The sequence below is a fragment of the Salmo salar genome, chromosome 03 (genome assembly GCF_965601325.2).
Source record: "Salmo salar chromosome 03, fSalSal1, whole genome shotgun sequence".
Lineage (NCBI taxonomy): Eukaryota > Metazoa > Chordata > Actinopteri > Salmoniformes > Salmonidae > Salmo > Salmo salar.
Window position 1 is genome coordinate 62,853,595 of NC_138293.1, and position 19,423 is coordinate 62,873,017.

The window sequence follows — 19,423 nt, forward strand, 5'->3', positions numbered from 1 at the left end:
AGATCTTAAGCAAGATCGAGAATTAGAGAACAAAGGCTGGAAACAGCCACTATACGCTCAACACATCGGTAGAGATATGAATAGCTGTTAGATGAAATCTAACAGTGAGAAATCTTCTACTCTAATACCCATTGTCATACAACAAATGAGAAGACAGGCAGACAATGAGATACCTTCCCCCTTATTTATTGGTAAAATGACAATTAGTTGTTTTGCTTGGTTTACCCCTGTCCCCCATCTCACAGCAGTGACAGCTGCAGGTACTGTTGTGCTAGTCATTGATGTCATAACAGACGCGGACTGGTCAGAGGAATCCCTCCCCGATAAGAAAAAGTAAAAAAAGAACAGAAAAGCAAAAGAAACTGAAGAGAACATCTGAAACCACAAGAGGTGACAGAACCAGTGCACCCAATACCAGAGACTCTTCAGAAAACAAAGGAATTGTACACAAATAAAAAAAAAAAAAGACATCTTTACATGACAAAAATAATTGAGGATGACAAAGCATCATGTTGAGATTGGGAAGGTATTGTATTGACAGTAACTACTGATTGGTTACATGTTTGAAGAAAAATCATTATACAAATAATAGCAACATGTTTTCAATACACAATTGTGATTTTGGTCAGGAAAACAAATCGTGCTTTATCCTTTTTATTCCACTTTCGTCATTGCATATGAATGATTCAAAAACATTACATTAATGCTAAAAATGACTTATTGGTGACAATGATGTTAATGCACTATGTATATGGTTGTATATCATAGATTAATGATTGGAAAACCTTAGGTGGTCTAGTCTTTGAAATCATACTGTTTAACGCGTGTCAAAAATAAGTCAAAGTAATAATAACAATAATAACAATGTAATAGTTCAGTTAATCTACACAACTGCTATAGCTGGAAGGAAACAAATGTTCTCCTAACTCCTTTTTTGGGGTTGAACACTCCCTTCTTTTGCCCAAGGGTGACGATCGGGAACAAGGAAAAATGAAATAATGACAATGGCTACATTCACCCACCACCAAACTAAACAGGGTTAGAAGTGACAAGACATACGTTGAAATACTGTAGCATTATGGTAAAGAAAGATGACAAGAGAGAGCGAGAGAGAGAAAGGAGAGGGCCAAAAAGCCTGTTCATTATTCCTCCCAGTTGCGTTTGATTTTTTTTTTTTTTTACAGAAATACAGTGAAACAAAAAAAGAACAGTGCTCTGTTAAGTGCGATTGGTAAGAATTGATCTTTTTTTTCCTCCCTAAGTGGGGTTGTTGTTTTTTTTCCTGGGTGATGTCAGATGTCCATCGTTTGGTTGGTTGGAGATAATGGGTTGTTATGTCCTCGGGTAAGTTAAAACAGTTGTAGGTCGTCATGTTGGTCATAATTGTGTCATTTGTCTGTTGGTCTGATCATTGGAACCTTGGAGTTGTGTGTTGACAGCTGATTGGCCTGTGAGCTGGTTTGCTTATCAGTTGATCGGTGCATGGTGGTTGGTCAGACCGTCAGTTGGTTTGACCGTGGGATGTGTTTGTCAGCTGGTCTGATCAGTTGGTTGATACTGCAAGTTGGTTGGTGTGTCAGTCCAGTTGGTTAGTTCCCACCACAGCACTTGCTACCACCAGCCTGTGGGGCGGCTTCCTGCAGGTCCACTCCAGCCCGACCACCGGCCCGGCCACTGGCTCCACCCGCTGGCTCGTTCTTAGGAAGCTTCTTGGCTACAGGAGAAGGACAGAAAGTAGGAAGCCTTTATGGTTTCTACACATTTGATTTGTTCTGGGAAGAAATGTACATTGAGTATTCAAAACATTTTGAACACCTGCTCTTTCCATGACAGACCGACCAGGTGAATCCAGGTAAAAGCTATGATCGCTTATTGATGTCAATTGTTAAATCCACTTCAAATCAGTGTAGATGAAGGAGAGACAGGATAAAGAAGGATTTTTAAGCCTTGAGACAGTTGAGACATTGACTGTGTATGTGTGCCATTCAGAGGTTAATGGGCAAGACAAAATATTTAAGTTCCTTTGAACAGAGTATGGTAGTAGCTGCCAGTCGCATCGGTTTGTGTAAAGAACTGCAACACTGCTGGGTTTCTCACGCTCAACAGTTGCCCATGTGTATCAAGAATGGTCCACCACCCAAAGGACATCCAGCCAACTTGACACAACTGTGGGAAGCATTGGAGTCAACATGGGCCAGCATCCCTGTGGAACGCTTTCGACACCTTGTAGAGTCAATGCCCCAACGAATTGAGGCTGTTCTGAAGGCAAAAGGATGGGTGCAACTCAATATTTGGAAGGTGTTTCTAATTAAGCAATAAGGCACCAGGGTGTGTGCTATATGGACAATATACCACGGCTAAGGGCTGTTCTTTAGCACGATGCATTGCGAAATGCCTGGACAATAAAAATACATGTTTGGTCATACCCGTAGTATACGGTCTGATATACCACGGCTGTCAGCCAATCAGCATTCAGGGCTAAAACCACCCAGTTCATAATGTTTGGTATACTCAGTGTATACTTAAGCAATAAGGCCCGAGGGGATGTGGTATGTGGCCAATATACCAAGGCTATGGGCTGTTCTTTTGCACGACGCAAGGTGTAGTGCCTGGATACAGCGCTTAGCCACGGTATATAGGCCATATACCATAAACCCTGAGGTGCCTTATTGCTATTATAAACTGGTTACTAACTTAATTAGAGCGGTACAAACAGTTGAAGTCAGAGGTTTACATACACTTAGGTTGGAGTCATTAAAACAAATTTTTCAACCACTCTACAAATTTCTTGTTAACAAACTATAGTTTTGGCAAGTCGGTTAGGACATCTGCTTGGTGCATGACACAAGTCATTTTTCCAACAATTGTTTACAGACAGATTATTTCACTTAATCACAATTCCAGTGGGTCAGAAGTTCACATACACTAAGTTGACTGTGCCTTTAAACAGCTTGGAAAATTCCAGAAAATTATGTCATGGCTTTAGAAGCTTCTGATAGGCTAATTGACATCATTTGAGTCAATTGGAGGTGTAACTGTGGATGTATTTCAAGGCCTACCTTCAAACTCAGTGCCTCTTTGCTTGACATTATGGGAAAATCAAAAGAAAATCAGCCAAGACCTCAGAAACAAAATTGTAGACCTCCACAAGTCTGCTTCATCCTTGGGAGCAATTTCCAAACGCCTGAAGGTACCACGTTCATCTGTACAAACAATAGTACGCAAGTATGAACACCATGGGACCATGCAGCCACCATACCGCTCAGGAAGGAGACGCGTTCTGTCTCCTAGAGATTAACGTACTTTGGTGTGAAAAGTGCAAATCAATTCCAGAACAGCAGCAAAAGACCTTGTGAAGATGCTGGAGGAAACGGGTACAGAAGTATCTATATCCACAGTAAAACGAGTCCTATATCGACATAAGCTGAAAGGCCGCTCAGCAAGGATCCAAAACTGCCACAAGAAAGCCAGACTACGGTTTGCAACTGCACATGGGGACAAAGATCGTATTTTTTGGAGAAATGTCCTCTGGTCTGATGAAACAAAAATAGAATTGTTTGGCCATAATGACCATCATTATGTTTGGAGGAAAAAGGGGGAGGCTTGCAAGCCGAAGAACACCATCCCAACCGTGAAACACGGGGGTAGCAGCATCATGTTGTGGTGGTGCTTTGCTGCAGGAGGGACTGGTGCACTTCACAAAATAGATGGCATCATGAGGGAGGAAAAGTATGTGGATATATTGAAGCAACATCTCAAGACATCAGTCAGGAAGTTAAAGCTTGGTCGCAAATGGGTCTTTCAAATGGACAATGACCCCAAGCATACTTCCAAAGTTGTGGCAAAATGGCTTAAGGACAACAAAGTCAAGGTATTGGAGTGGCCATCACAAAGTCCTGACCTCAATCCCATAGATAATTTGTGGGCAGAACTGAAAAAGCGTGAGCGAGCAAGGAGGCCTACAAACCTGACTCAGTTACACCAGCTCTGTCAGGAGGAATGGGCCAAAATCCACCCAACTTATTATGGGAAGCTTGTGGAAGGCTACACAAAACTTTTGACCCAAGTTAAACAATTTAAAGGCAATGCTACCAAATACTAATTGAGTGTATGTAACTTCTGACCCACTGGGAATGTGATGAAATAAAAGCTGAAATAAATCTCTACTATTATTCTGACATTTCACATTCTTAAAATAAAAGTGGTGATCCTAACTGACCTAAGATGGAATTTTTACAAGGATTAAATGTCAGGAATTGTGAAACTAAGTTTAAATGTATTTGGCTAAGGTGTATGTAAACTTCCGACTTCAACTGTATATGTTCTTTCATACCCGTGGTATATGGTCTGATATACCACGGCTGTCAGCCAATCAGCATTCAGGGCTCGAACCACCCAGTTTATAAATGCACATATAATATTGTGGTACACGTACCTATGGCCATAAAGATCTCATTGACGTTCATGGCCGTCTTGGCTGAAGTCTCCATGAAGAGCAAACTGTTGTCATCTGCGTACGCTTGTGCTTCCTACAAAAAAACAAAAAACAAAGGGAGGACAGAGATCTTTAGAGCCCCATCAAACACATTGATACAATCAGTAATAACCCAAAGCTTTGAGAGTTCGTGAGCATTCTTGAATATCTACAGAAACTATATAAATTACATTTCTAGTACATTCTCCTGTTTAAACAAACTTATTGACCATTTCCACTAATAGTCCAGTGGGAGCAGCATCTAATTGTTAGGAGTTCCTCAGTACCTGGAAGTCCACAGCTCTTTTGTTGGCCAGGTCAGCTTTGTTCCCTGCCAGTGCAATAACAATGTTAGGGCTGGCTTGTCGTTGGAGCTCCTTCACCCAGTTCTTTGCACGTGTGAATGTATCCTGCACAGAAAAAAAAAAAAAAAACATTCTTAACATCATAAAAACATTTGTGATTTGATGAAATACATGACAAAGGCAGATTGCACAATGGATGTTTGTTTTTCACACAAGAGCTCTATTATATATCTACAGAAGTGTCAGTTACGAGAGCAAAGGTCTGTCCCTTTGTTAAGGGTTTGAATAAATCAACCTCCGCTAAAAATCCCTGAGTGCTGACAACACTCAGGGACCAGTGCCACACGTGACCAGCAGCTGTCACTCACTGTGTTGGTGATGTCATAGACCACGATGGCAGCCTGCGCTCCTCTGTAGTACATAGGGGCCAGGCTGTGATACCGTTCCTGCCCTGCAGTGTCCCAGATCTCAAACTTAACTGTTGTGTCATCCAAGCAGACGGTCTGTGTGAGGAAGGCAGCTGGAGGGGTGTAGAGACAAATCATAGACTCAGTTTCAGGCTCTATTTTGATTTTCAGGTCTGCAAATGCCCTACACATAGAAAAGAGGTGTACATTTTACGTCGCCTGTGCATTTCCTCACAGTGGAGTAAAACTCAGTATCTGTACAGGACAGGTATTCTGTTTCTTCCTTAGATCGTGTCATCGCGGTAGAGTTGTCCCTATTTGACATGGCTGAGTTAAACTAGCACAAGGCAAACATAACCCCAACAGCCAAGGCCATGAGACAGTTAAGAGGAAACATGAACAGTGGCTTAATGAGAACTCGTGAAGCTACAAAGCCAGCGCTGAGGAGAATTGGGAGCCTTCCAACGTTAGAGAGAGGAGGAAGGGACACTTATTAGGTAAATAAACAAGATCTAATCGCAGAGCACTAAGCACTGGGTAAAAGGTTACTGTGAGCAAAGTAGTGCGAGTAAAATATACTAAACAAGACTGAGTGATGAAAGAGTGAACAAAACATGTGGCTGTCTATTGGCTAATCCAGGGAACATAAAGATAATGCTAATTCAGCCCGTTGTGCCACAAGGCTGAGGGAAATGTACAGCAGCGCTCATAGAGGAAGCCTGCTACATACTAAAGCTCGGTGACCTTTGACAAGACAGCTGACAACAGAGGTTTTATAATATTTTTAAAATGCTGACACGTCCTAAGTCTTTGGCTACTGTAAGCACCAAGCATCCTGTCTCTCCAGCCTCACCCTCCTGTGGCTGCATGTTGTGACTCTGTACTTTTTAACATTTATTTATAGAAAGGGTAATGCATAAATCCTGAAGAAAGCAATTAGCTAGTAAACCACTAAATCATAATGGAAATTCCCAACACCTGTGTGTAGGTTTGAAACACTAGGTGAAGCTGAAAATAAATCGTTACTCATTACCCAACTTTTACAGTGGAATTCTTTGAATGTTAAAACCATCACGTATTGGTTTCCAGATCCGTAGATATTAGAGCAGTTCCAGGACAGGAAATCCCATTGTTGACCGACTTCCTTCCTGTTTTAAAGAGCCCACAGAGAGAGACCCCCTTCTCGCTGCTCCACTACGGCTAGCAAGTCAATACATACCTTATTAAGCAGATGACAACTACCTACTTTTGGTTTGAACATTCTCTATAAGGCTTTCTGTGGCCGGGAGTAAGGACATCCCACTCCTTGTGGCATATTTAAAGTGTCAGTCAAAGGCTCGGCCGCTCATGCAAGAGTCAGGTGATCAGCTGCCAAGAAAGATCTGGTTCTGTAGCTCATGTCTGTTCCTGACCTGGCCTTGACAACAGCTAGGGTAAGAGCTGCTAGCTAGCAGGAACACAGCCCCGATTAGGAAGGCATTCTAAGTGGTCTTCCTTTAGTCTACTACACATTCACATTTCCATTCTATTTGATCTTTATAACATGATACTGACTCAACACAAGGACAGCTGTAAAGCAACAAAACACTAAGCATGACTAAGACACAGTCAGAAAGAGGACACTCCCAATGCCAACAGCGTGCCTACTCACCTCCGATGGTGCTCTCCTGGTACTCGTGGAACTGGCCCTTGACGAAGCGCAGCACCAAGCTGGACTTGCCCACCGCTGACTCTCCCAGCAGCACCAGCTTGAACTGGCAGATCTTGTTGCTGGCCGCCGCGCCGTTGGTCCGTGCTGGTCCTCCTCGACCTGCCATGCTGCCGAGCAGAGCTTCACTGGGGTAAGAGGCTCTTGGTGGAAAATGAGGCTGTCTTGGGCAGAGGACTGGGGCTCTGAAGCGGAGCAGGGACTGGAGCTGAAACCGGGCCAGGTGAGGGTGGGCTAAGCTGGGTCAGGTGAGTCTAGGCCAGGCAGTGAGGGGGCCGGAGGAAGAGGGGACTTCACCTGTGGGAGCTGGAAGAAAGAACAGACTGAGTAATAATATCACTTGTAGGCAGCTAGTGTGATACAGGAAAACTTTAGTAAACTAGAGTGCCTTCAGAATGTATTCATACCCCTTGAATTATTCCACATTGTTGTGTTACAGCCTGAATTCAAAATGGATGAAATAGTTTTTTTGTTCTCAACCATCTACACACAATAGCCCATAATGACAAAGTGAAAACATGTTTAGAAATGTTGCTCATTTATTGAAAATTAAATATTGACATTTAATTTACATAAGTATTCATACCCGAGTCAATACTTTGTAGAAGCACCTTTGGCAGTGATTACAGCAGTGAGTCTTTCTCGGTAAGTTTTCCACACCTGGATTGTGCAACATTTGCCCATTTATTATTTTCATATTTCTTCAAGCTCTGTCAAACTGGTTGTTAATCATTGCAAGACAGCCATTTTCAAGTCTGGCCATACATTTAAGTAGATTTAAGTCAAAACTAACTCTGCCACTCAAGAACATTCACCGTCTTCTTGGTAAGCAACTCCAGTGTAGATTTGGACTTGTGCTTTAGGTTATTGTTAAATTAATCTTCTAGTGTCAGCAGACAACCAGGTTTTCCTCTAGGATTTTGCCTGTGCTTAGCTCCATTTTGTTTATTTTTTATCCTGAAAGGACTGGTTGAAAATATGGAGTGTGGTACTCAGTAATGTCTTGTATTGGATTTGCCCCAAACCTAACACTTTGTATTCAGGATAAAAAGTGAAAATGCTTTGCCACATTTTTTGCAGTATTACTATAGTGTCTTGTTGCAAACAGGATGTACATTTTTGGAATATTTTTACTCTGTACAGGCTTCCTTCTATTCACTCTGTCAATTACGTTAGTATTGTGGAGTAACTACAATGTTGTCTCATATCACAGCCATTAAACTCTCCGTTTTAAAAGTCACCATTGGCCTCTCCGGCAACTGAGTTAGGAAGGTCACCCGTATCTTTGTAGTGACTGGGTGTATTGATACCACCATTCAAAGTGTAATTAATAACTTCACCATGCTCAAGGGGATAGTGAATGTCTGCTTTTTTGTTTTTAAAACCAATCTACCAATAGGTTGCCTTCTTTGCGAGTCATTGGAAAGGGACCTTACAATTATCTGTATGTGTGGGGTACAGAGATGAAGTCATTCCCCCCCCCAAAAAATTGTGTATTTAAAAAAAAAAAAATCGAACTAATATTGCACACAGAGTGAGTCCATGCAACTTGTTATGTGACTTGTTAAGCAAATGTTTACTCCTGAACTTATTTAGGCTTGCCATAACAAAAGGGTTGAATACTTATTGACTCAAGACATTTCAGATTTTAATTAACTACTACAATTTATAAAAACATCATTCCACTATGGGGTATTGTTTAAGCCAGTCACCAAAAAAAAAAAAAATCTACATTTAATCATTTTTTAATTCAGGCTGTAAAACAAGAGGTGTGGATACTTTCTGAAGACACTGTATATACAGGTTATAATACAGTTGCAGCCAAATATGTCCAGAAACTGGGTCTCCATTGAAGGTTACGGGTCTTCCAGCAGGGCAACGACCCCTGGGCTCCCGAGTGGCGCAGCGGTCTATGGCACTGCATCGCAGTGTTAGAGGAGTCACTACAGACCCTGGTTCAATTCCAGGCTGTATCACAACTGGCTGTAATTGGGAGTCCCATAGGTCGGCCACAATTGGCCCAGCGTTGTTAGGGTTTGACCGGGGTAGGCTGTCATTGTAAATTAGAATTTATTAGTAACCGACTTGCCTAGTTAAATAAAAGGTTAAATAAATAAATCACATCAAAAGCACACAGGAATGGGGTGGACTACATGTCTCAAGTCTTAAAAATCCTTCTTTAACCAGTCTCCTCCTCCCCTTCATCTACACTGATTGAAGTGGATTTAACAGGTGACATCAATAAGGGATCATAGCTTTCACCTGGTCAGTCTCATGGAAAGAGCAGGTGATCCTAATGTTTTGTACACTATGCATGCCATTTAGAGCTATCAAGGTGAATATAATAAGAGAGTCATTATCATTTCTTATAGTCTTGCCTAAATCAGTGAGAAAAAAAAAAAGTGTTGACTGCAAGGAGTCAATGGTGTCATGCCAAGTTGGCTACTCCTGCAAGTGTCTGGTATAAACCAATCTACTTTCATGTTCCAGTGTAGCGAGTCCTTTGTATCTTAACCTTTGACTGGGCTTATTATTCAGGTTCAAACAAACCTTTAAAATGGTCCTGATGTGCATCACTTACTCATTAAAACCCCCAAAATGCCTCAAATCAATGCCTTGCAGACTAATTATTCTGCTCCAGTTGATCAGTGTTGCAACTCAATAACGTTCTGATGAACACTATTGGTCGAAGAACATCTCAGTGCTTCTAAACACCACCGTGGTTTGACAAGAAAACAGTTCAATGTTTAAACTAAGGTTATTTTCTGATAGGCCTACTGGAAACCTACATTGCGGTCGGGATGTCTGTTTGAATGAAGCAAAGGGGATTTGAATGGAACAGGGAGATAAGCCCTGCCCTCTTCTCTTTTAATTATATTTACTTTAGACTCAGCAGTCAAATACAGCAGTTAAGGAAATGTCATGGGGTCCTGTCTAAAGCAACATTTAGAAATGCAGATTGGGTCATGATGAGTACGACCACAATTAACCGTGAGCATTCACAATCATGACGCTTGAACGCCCCCAAACCTATGTCTAGACACATCAGCCTAAAGCCGAGTTCAACTATGTTCACATCCAACCCAATGCAACCTGTGTGTGTGTGTGTGTGTGTGTGTGTTTCTCAGAGACCACAGAGCTGAGGACCACAGTGAAAACACAGAACAGGAAATGATAGTCTGAGCTGCTTGCCCCAAGGACTCCTGTTTCTGTGTTACAATCCACCGTGGGTCTGCACACGTCCACGTTAGTCACATGATGATGTGCAGATTGAGTACACTGGCCCAACCATAATATGACAGAGTCCAAGTTTTCTTCTTTACATTGACTGAGGAATATGATTACAGTAGAAAAACTTAAACAAATCTTCCATAGATCTACTTTACACAAGGTCAGTCAGCTTCTGCTTGGTGAAAGGGACAGGAAACGGAATTAATATCAAAGCAGGAAGTGAACAATGTAGAAGGACAGAGTAGCACGCACATACATACAGTACTGTTGGCCCTTTATACATACAGTAGGGAGAACAAGTATTTGATAACCTGCAAAATCGGCAGTGTTTCCTACTTACAAAGCATGTAGGTCTGTAATTCTTATCATAGGTACACTTCAACTGTGAGAGACGGAATCTAAAACAAAAATCCAGAAAATCACATTGTATGATTTTTAAGTAATTCATTTGCATTTTATTGCATGACATAAGTATTTGATCCCCTACCAACCAGTAAGAATTCCGGCTCTCACAGACCTGTTAGTTTTTCTTTAAGAAGCCCTCCTGTTCTCCACTCATTACCTGTATTAACTGCACCTGTTTGAACTCGTTAGCCGTATAAAAGACACCTGTCCACACACTCAATCAAACAGACTCCAACCTCTCCACAATGGCCAAGACCAGAGAGCTGTGTAAGGACATCAGGGATAAAATTGTAGACCCGCACAAGGCTGTAATGGGCTACAGGACAATAGGCAAGCAGCTTGTTGAGAAGGCAACAACTGTTGGCGCAATTATTAGAAAATGGAAGAAGTTCAAGATGACGGTCCATCACCCTCGGTGTGGGGCATCAATGATCATGAGGAAGGTGAGGGATCAGCCCAGAACTACACGGCAGGACCTGGTCAATGACCTGAAGAGAGCTGGGACCACAGTCTCAAAGACAACCATTAGTAACACACTACGCCGTCATGGATTAAAATCCTGCAGCGCACGCAAGGTCCCCCTGCTCAAGCCCGCGCATGTCCAGGCCCGTCTGAAGTTTGCCAATGACCATCTGGATGACCCAGAGGAGGAATGGGAGAAGGTCATGTGGTCTGATGAGACAAAAATAGAGCTTTTTGGATACAGGTTTCTGTTTCAGTCTATTATTATAGAAAAATAATAAAATCGGATGTTTTATTTCTACAACAATGCTTAGACATCTACATTTTTGGATGAGTTACCCTTTTAATGCAAGTGTGCACCAGCAAGAGACCGCTGTTTGGTTAGCAACGTTTCTGTAGCGCTCATGTGATTGGCCATTTGTTTTGCATAAATCATTCTCCCAGGTAGGCATAGGCAACTTTGTAGGTAACATTTAATTGACAATGTTTTTGGGAAGCCATCTCTACCAGAAGACTTAGCATTAGCATCTTCGCTACACAAAGTGTAGACGTATGCGCGCACCACACACAGTTTCAGAAAGTTGCAGGAAAATACAAATCACTGATGCATTTAGTTCATGTCTTATGATTAACCTGGGCAAATTAATACATTTTCTAATAAGTTCAATACATTTGAATATTGTTGAATTCTGTGATTCCGTCCACAACATGGATATATATATATATATATATATATATATATGAGAGAGAGAGGCCAGCCAGAGTAGGGTTGCTGTTGACGCTCAGTCCTTCCCAGGCAAGGGCCTAATCTTCTGCGTGTGACAGAAGATCACACACTGTGTTGGTACCACACACTGGCCTGAGAGGGTCAACCCAGCACAGAGCAGGCAGTACAGCAAGGTAGCACACCAAAGGCCTAGACTACTGCCACATACACATCACACACCATCCGAGGGATTCCTAGACGCACCACAGTGAGTGTGTGGAGAGAAATAGCGGCATGTTCATTGGGTCAACAACATGTAATTCCCCTACGCGCTAATATGACGCTGAGGTGCAAACAAGAGAGGAAGTTGTAACAAAGCTAATAGACCAGGACTGTGGAACTAAGCCCAATGTCTGCGTTTCTGAGAAGAACGTCGAAACATCCTCATATTTCTTCTAATTAAGCTAGCCTAAACAGGTCACTTATGTCAAATGTTTTTAGGCACTTTTTACACATGTTTACCCTTACCAGTATGTCTACCATTCTAAGACAAAACAACAGGTGCGACTGCTCTCCAACACTGATAGCCTACTACACACACTATGGAAATGAAGAGGTCAGCATGCCTCACTGTCCCAAGACAAGGCTCCATAGCCAAGGACAGGGAGGAGGGAGGCCGGGGGAAGAGGCCAGGAGATTCCCAGCCTGAGATGAGGGCTTCAGAAACCAAAAACAGGATAAGTGAGTGAGAACATTTAACCTAGGCTAGTCATAAGCCCATATTGTATATTAGTGTCAGTAACACTGATAACACTCAATATAAACACAGATGACAGACATAACTGAAAATCAGATTTGCATCAAAAGCCCTGTGTTCAATCCACCATTCTAAACCAAAACAGTGGACTTAGGCCTAACAGTTTAGGACATGGTTATTGAACAGTAGAGTGAACAGGGCGGCGCACAATCGGCCCAGCGTCGTCCGGGTCTGGCCGTCATCGTAAATAAGAATTTGTTCTTAACTGACTTGCCTAGTTAAATAAAAGGTCAAATAAAAAATGATCCTTGGTAATATGATTGACTGATTGCTAGAGGGCCTGTAGTGGCTGGCCCAACACTACCTCCTGTTCCAAGAGTCACTCAGAGCAGCATCATGCATCTAAACAGCCCTCTGCTGGCATCTTTAATGGACTCTGGAGACCTCCACACACTGAAGTGGGTCGGGGAGAGAGGCTGGGTCAAAGAGAGAGTAGGCGAGAGGGATGGAAAGAGAGAGAGAAAGAGGGAGAGATGGTAAAATGTTCATACAGCCTCCTGTGGGCTTTGCTGCCAGCTTGAAATCCAAGCATTTAGTAAAACACAGCCACTGAGAACTGGTAGCACAACACACACACAATTAACTACATACAGATATTGCATGTATTGCCCTCATGATCCAATCAACAGTTTCTCACTCACATGCATGAGGTAGACTTTAATGCTATACAAGACAACGCATGCACATATATATCAAATGAAGAAGCCACGTTCATGATGGACACGCTGACCAAACCGACTCTGTGTGTGCATGTTGGTGTTGTCTATCCCCACCAGACGCGTTCATGCAGGTTCAAATACCAAAACCAACTATATTAATTTGGGGTCAGATCAAAACACACATGAAACATTAAATGGACATTTAGCTAGCTAGCTTGCTGTTGCTGGATAATTGGTCCTGGGAGATAAACATTGGGTTGTTATTTTACCTGAAATACAGTATTTGTTTTTAAGCTGGATCTTTGACCCATTTGGAGTCATACAAAATTGTGTTCTCTACTCCGACAATTAATCCACAGATAAAAACGGGAAACCTAGTTTGTTTTTAGTTCAATTCTTTGATTAATATCTCCTTGTTCAGGGTCTTCTTTTTCTTCTTCTGTGGATTTTACATGGCGGTTGGCAACCAACTTTAAGGTGCATTACCACCACCAACTGGGGTGGACCTTGTTCATCTTTCAAATCACCCACGTTGGTATATGCTCGTAAAAACCAAATGGGTAGATGGGAGAGGTGGGACTTGCAGCGCACCTAGCGCCTAAAATAGAACCAAGTTCTATTAGCGCCTAAAATAGAACCAAGTTCTATTAGCGCCTAAAATAGAACCAAGTTCTATTAGCGCCTAAAATAGAACCAAGTTCTATTAGCGCCTGGCTAGGCAGACATGTTTACACACGCAAGCACTTTGGATTAAATGATTGAATAATAAAATGTACACATTCATGTTATTCAACATGGTCAGTTTTGTCAGCATGTTAGTAAGTCTGAAAAAGAGTGTGGGGGAGGGGGAAATTCTCAGTAACTGTTCAGTTTCTATTTAACATGACCAGTGACATCAGTTACCATCACCTTGTGGGTTTCCTCTTATACTTGACATCCCAAACATCACATCACATCACATCACATCACACACACACACACACACACACCCTGAAGTTGGCTAACATTTGAAGTACCCACTCTCATATTTAGCCATGAACCCCATCCGCTATGCCCCACACTACTCTTAACTAGGGCCGGGACCCTACCAGCATCTCGATACTCGTTAGTATCGTGGCAAGGAATCAAAACACAAAGTGGATTTAACTTTAGGAAAACAGCCCTAATGTTGGAAACAAACATTATGTTGTCATCCAGAGTGATCCATGATTTATTTTTCCAAGCTATAGCACACAATGTTTTACATACAGCAGGTTTTTTAAAGGACCAAAGAGTTAGATCTGCTTCGTGTTTTCATTTTTGACATGGAAAACATATCCTAGTATTATCCCAGCCCTGCTCTTAACCTCAGAGCCCTCACAGCCAACCCTATTATTGACCACAACTAGCCTAAAGGTATGCTTCCATCACAGCTCACAGTCCCACTGTGCTCTGCTGACAGGTACAACAGCCTGGGTGCCAGTCAGTTCCTGCTCTCTTGTCAACTCGTTATGGAATTGTCATACCAAACATTACTGAAAGGCTTGACAATGACATTGGAGTAGGCAAAAGCACACACAGATCTGGAATCAGGCTAGGTAAAACTCTTAGGCCAGTGCTGTTCATGGTAATCAGCAGGGGGTGGAATGGGACTGATCAGAAAGAGTACCTGGTGTTACTGGACTGGGAGTACCTGGTGTTACTGGACTGGGAGTACCTGGTGTTACTGGACTGGGTAGAATGAAGTTAGTTGTACTATGAGAATGCACAGAATTCCTCTAAACAACTGATTAGGCTAGCACTGCTAACAATACACACCCCAAAAGGCCTATGAGCTGTGTGTTCCCAAAGGACAATTCAGTCTCCCACTCCTAGACTCCAGTTGAAACATCAGCCATTATCTACAGAGGTGTCAGCGTGTGACCGTGCCAACGTGCATTCGTCACCAATGCCATGGAATTAGTGCTGCAACAAGCTGTCAGGCAGACAGACTTCATTTAACCAGTTACCTAGGAATAAGTGGTGACATGACAACAGGTTCAATGAACTCCAAGGGTGGAGGGACCAGAGGAATTAGATGTAACGGGGAGGGAGGGTGGAGCAAGCAGCAGCCACACCACCCCGCCTGGCCTGCATCCAGCTGTTAGCTTGGCTTTCATCTGAAGTTTAAAAGGGTTGGGCCTGGATGGGAAACCGTCAGGGAGGATAAACCCAGAGAGGGAAGAGAAAGCGAGACACCCCAATCGAGTAGCACAGTGGACTATTTCAATATGTATGCAAGAGAAACTATAGCCTAATGACTAAGCGATGGGTCAATTGGAAGAGGAAAGGAATGGTGACTAAGGCTGCGCATAGACAGGCAGTCCAAATTCTGATATTTTTTTCAGTCATTGGTCTTTTGACCAATCAGATCAGCTCTAAAAAAGATCTGATTTGATTGGTCAAAAGACCAGTGAGTGAAAAAAATATCAGAATTGGGCTGCCTGTCTAAACAGCCTAAATCTCTGGGAATGCAAACAGGATACACATCACTAGCAAATGATTGGTGCAGGCAAGGGGTGAATAATTTCCTTCTCTTTCTGGCTCCCTTTGTGTGAGAAACATGACAGCCAAGCAAAAGCCTGTGTAATACAATTCTACTCCATGCCGATAATTCTGGCCTCTCACATTAAAGGGAAATATATCCAACAAGTTGTGGAGAAGACAACAGTTTTAGAGTTAATTGAAAATAAAGCCATTGTTGATTAAGCCTGGATACTTTATTTTTTTTGGAATTTTCCCTTGAACTATATGGTCCATCTACTAGAAAGTCGTGGACAATATGGACACAGATATATAAAAAAAAAAAAAGAAAAGAAAAATGAATACTAATATTTATAATTAAAGTATAAATTACCAAATTTACCTGGTAATCTATGACCAAAAATGAAGGTGACTGTTTTAAATTACCGGTAGCTTTGCAACCCTAAGTGACATAAAAAGCATCTGTTTTTGCATAGGCCTACTAGGCTAAACCCCAACCCCCAATTAAATTTCAACATGGGGCTAGTATGAGAAATAAGAACCCCAGACAGGGCCTCAGCTGCAGAAATAAAGAGTCAAGGGTGGGGTTAGTGGGTGTCTCATCAGGCTGCGAGGAAGCACACAAACTTAATTATTAATGACTCAAACTTAATGAAACCATTTTCCATTTGTTTAGGCCTAAATTGTTGTGGTTTAATCAATAGGGGGCATACATTGATATTTAAGTCTCAAACAAGTCTGGTAGCAAACTGACCAGTAACAGACTCTGCACATAGAACTCTCCAGCTTGGGTAACAGAAAAAATGTCACACCTACAGGATATCTTCAGTCTTTTGAGGAGTCATCAGAATGACCCGTTGTGAATGGGCATGATTCTCCTCCTACACACCCGATTCATTCATTCCTCCATCGACTCCAATGCATTACAACCTTTCTGACCACACTAACGCATACCAATTAGGCTTACTTTGGATTGAACATTGAAAAGTGTTGCGTCTCACGCAGACGTATGTTATTTTACTAGCCATTCTGTCAGGAATATCTGGAAATATCATAGAAACTGTCTTAACTAGGCTTACAACACCAAATCAAACAAACATTTTAAGCCACCTAGTAATATTGCCTTTTATATAATGTTTTCCTGTGTCAAAATGTGTCACCACTCTAAGGACAAGGTCCACACCATAACATGGCAGCAGCTTGGGAAAATTCTTAAAAATCCCTTCTCTAGTCCTGTTATTGAGCCATTACACACCAACAAGTTTCCAATGAGGATTTACCCTGGTGTATACCCAAAAGACTCAAGCCCAGTCCACTTTTTAGCTGGCATTTACATAACAATGTCTAAAATGTGAACTTTAACAGCTTCTCACAAAGCAACTGTCTTGAATGATGCAGAGTTTGACTGCTTGCCCAAAGTCTTAGTGTCTCACTCCTGATAGAAACTCAATTATACTAGAGCTTACATTAAAAAGTGGCAATTCAGTCTCCTTTTCACCCCATTTAACAAATGATTTACGTAACATAAGGCACATCTCAAGACGAGTTGGTTATTTGAATCAGCTGTATAGTGCAAAGGCAAAAACCAAAACGTGCACCCAGGGTTTGGGAAACTCTGCTCTAACGTATGCAATGACTGACATGACAAGAGGAAAACGGACGATGCACTACCCAATTTCATAATTGCACCATTGTACATTTTACTATTACAACTTTCAGGAGTAAGTTGAAAGTCGAACTGAGTTCTGGGGGACTCCCGTGCCCACCCCCCTGCCGACCCCACAGTTTGGGAACAACTGCCATAGATGACCTGCAGTAAAGGTGAAGGAGTGAACAAGGGTACAGGACTGAGGAGACACAGTAAGTTATGAGGGACACCACATTCCACCATAGACACGGAAGCATGCATTCATACAAAAGTAACATGACACAGACAGACTCCCACGATGGGGGCTACATCAGATAACCAAGTACAGACCAAAAATGTAACTCAGCAAATGATGGCATTCAAAATGATGAGCCTAATTAGATACAGCCATAAACGTTGAACTCCAATTATGTAAAATATGTTTTGAGACCTAGCTAAGTAAACGATTATAACCAGCGGCAAGATAACAATTAACATAAAAGACCGGGTGACGTGGGTTACTGCAAGATGGAATGATTCGTGATCATTGCCTGGCAGAAACCATAAATAGCTATTAAGTTGGTGGGTTTCAAACTTCCTCATACTATCGTCATCATCACTGATACCTAGAGCCTGCTGACACCAATGGCAATGAGTTAAGATACTCTGTTGAAAGCTAGAAATCAACATATGAAAGGTTTATCAAATTGATTGGACCAAAAGGAAAATCTACTAGCTATATAGTTAGTTAGCTGTCAGTTAAAGGCTAACTAGCTATGAAATACAAATCTAACATGACATTTCTGTAATTTAGCTAGCTATCCCACCAAGTTACATTAACTAGCTAGCTTTTAAAAGCCAAACAATTTTTTTAAATTGTTATATAATGTCAATAAGAGCTATAGTTGAGTAGCTAGTTAGCTGAGTAGACGACAAAAATATGTCTGCTGTAAATTAACATTACTGCCAGTAAAAACAAAATAGAACGACACTGACGAAAGCTAGCTAATGCTAACTAACTTGGCTAAGTTTATGATGACATCGCACAGAAAAGACGGGGTAAATCAAACATCTAAAAGATAAATAACTATTTGGTCAAATTATGAACAAAGCTTTTTATTATTTGCTAACTAGTTACCTCATTAGCTATCTGGACAAGTAATCAGTCCCATTTAACATATCAATCTGACAGTCGTTAGCTAGCGACGTATCTCTGGCTAGGTAGCTAGCTAACGTTAGTTTACTGCTGTGGTTGATTGAGCAAAATTTGACAGTGGAAATCTGAACCAAAAATAGTATAGTTTACAGCTTACCGTTAGAGGCAAAGGTCAAACATGCGTTCCCTTTTCTTCGTATACTCTCACTTTCCACAATTTCGACTTTGACGGCTTTTCTCTATCACAGCTCACTACGACTGCTCAACACATAGGCCCCGGCCTTCACTTCTGCTTGGTGCATTTTTTCCGGGATCCTCCCACTTCCTGAAGGTGTGGCTTCCCTCTGATTATGTGTTGTTGGGAACCTGGGAACTGTAGTTTACTAAATTAATTAACACAAATTTGGTCAGGGCTGATTATTTAGGAGTAGTCTCCGTAGACAGACTTGTTGGCTCCCACAATGTATCAATGCTGATTTTGCCTAGGATCGGATTTACGAGACTAATTTAGGAGTGGCAAGCAGTGGCAGTTGCCACTCTCCCCAGCGCAAGATAAAACGGCATCCGATATATTTTTTAAAATATATAAAAAAAACATCAAACTAGCATTTACACAGGCAGCCCAGTTCTGATATTTTTTACACTAATTAGTATTTTAAGCAATCACATCAGATCTTTCAACATCAGATCTTTTTCAGAGCTGATCTTTTTGGTCAAAAGAAACACTCCTGGCACCAGATAGGCAATCAACAACTCAGATTCGGTCCCATAGTTTTTCAAACGTATTTAATAAAATATTTACAGAAGTTTGCTTTAAATGTATCACCATCTGGTGGCGCTAAAGACCATGATATTTGCCATCATCTGACATCAGTTCAGATCTAAATTTTGTTCATAAATGTAAGTTCACTGACCCAAACGTTCATGTTGTGGGCATCAAATGGAGAAGCCCCAGTATTTTAGG

General features: G+C 41.7%; 1 protein-coding gene across 1 annotated transcript; it reads right to left on the bottom strand.

Moving 5' to 3' along the window:
• Positions 1 to 170: 170 nt before the first annotated feature.
• LOC106601022 (ras-related protein Rab-5C) lies at positions 171 to 18,795 on the bottom strand. Its single transcript, XM_014192873.3, has 6 exons — positions 18,617 to 18,795; positions 6,838 to 7,200; positions 5,148 to 5,299; positions 4,762 to 4,884; positions 4,436 to 4,529; positions 171 to 1,714 (listed from the first exon to the last, which is right to left on the bottom strand). The coding sequence occupies exons 2-6, from the start codon at positions 7,001 to 7,003 to the stop codon at positions 1,590 to 1,592; spliced, it is 660 nt and encodes a 219-aa protein (XP_014048348.1). The 5' UTR covers positions 7,004 to 7,200; positions 18,617 to 18,795; the 3' UTR covers positions 171 to 1,589.
• Between the last annotated feature and the right edge of the window lie 628 nt (positions 18,796 to 19,423).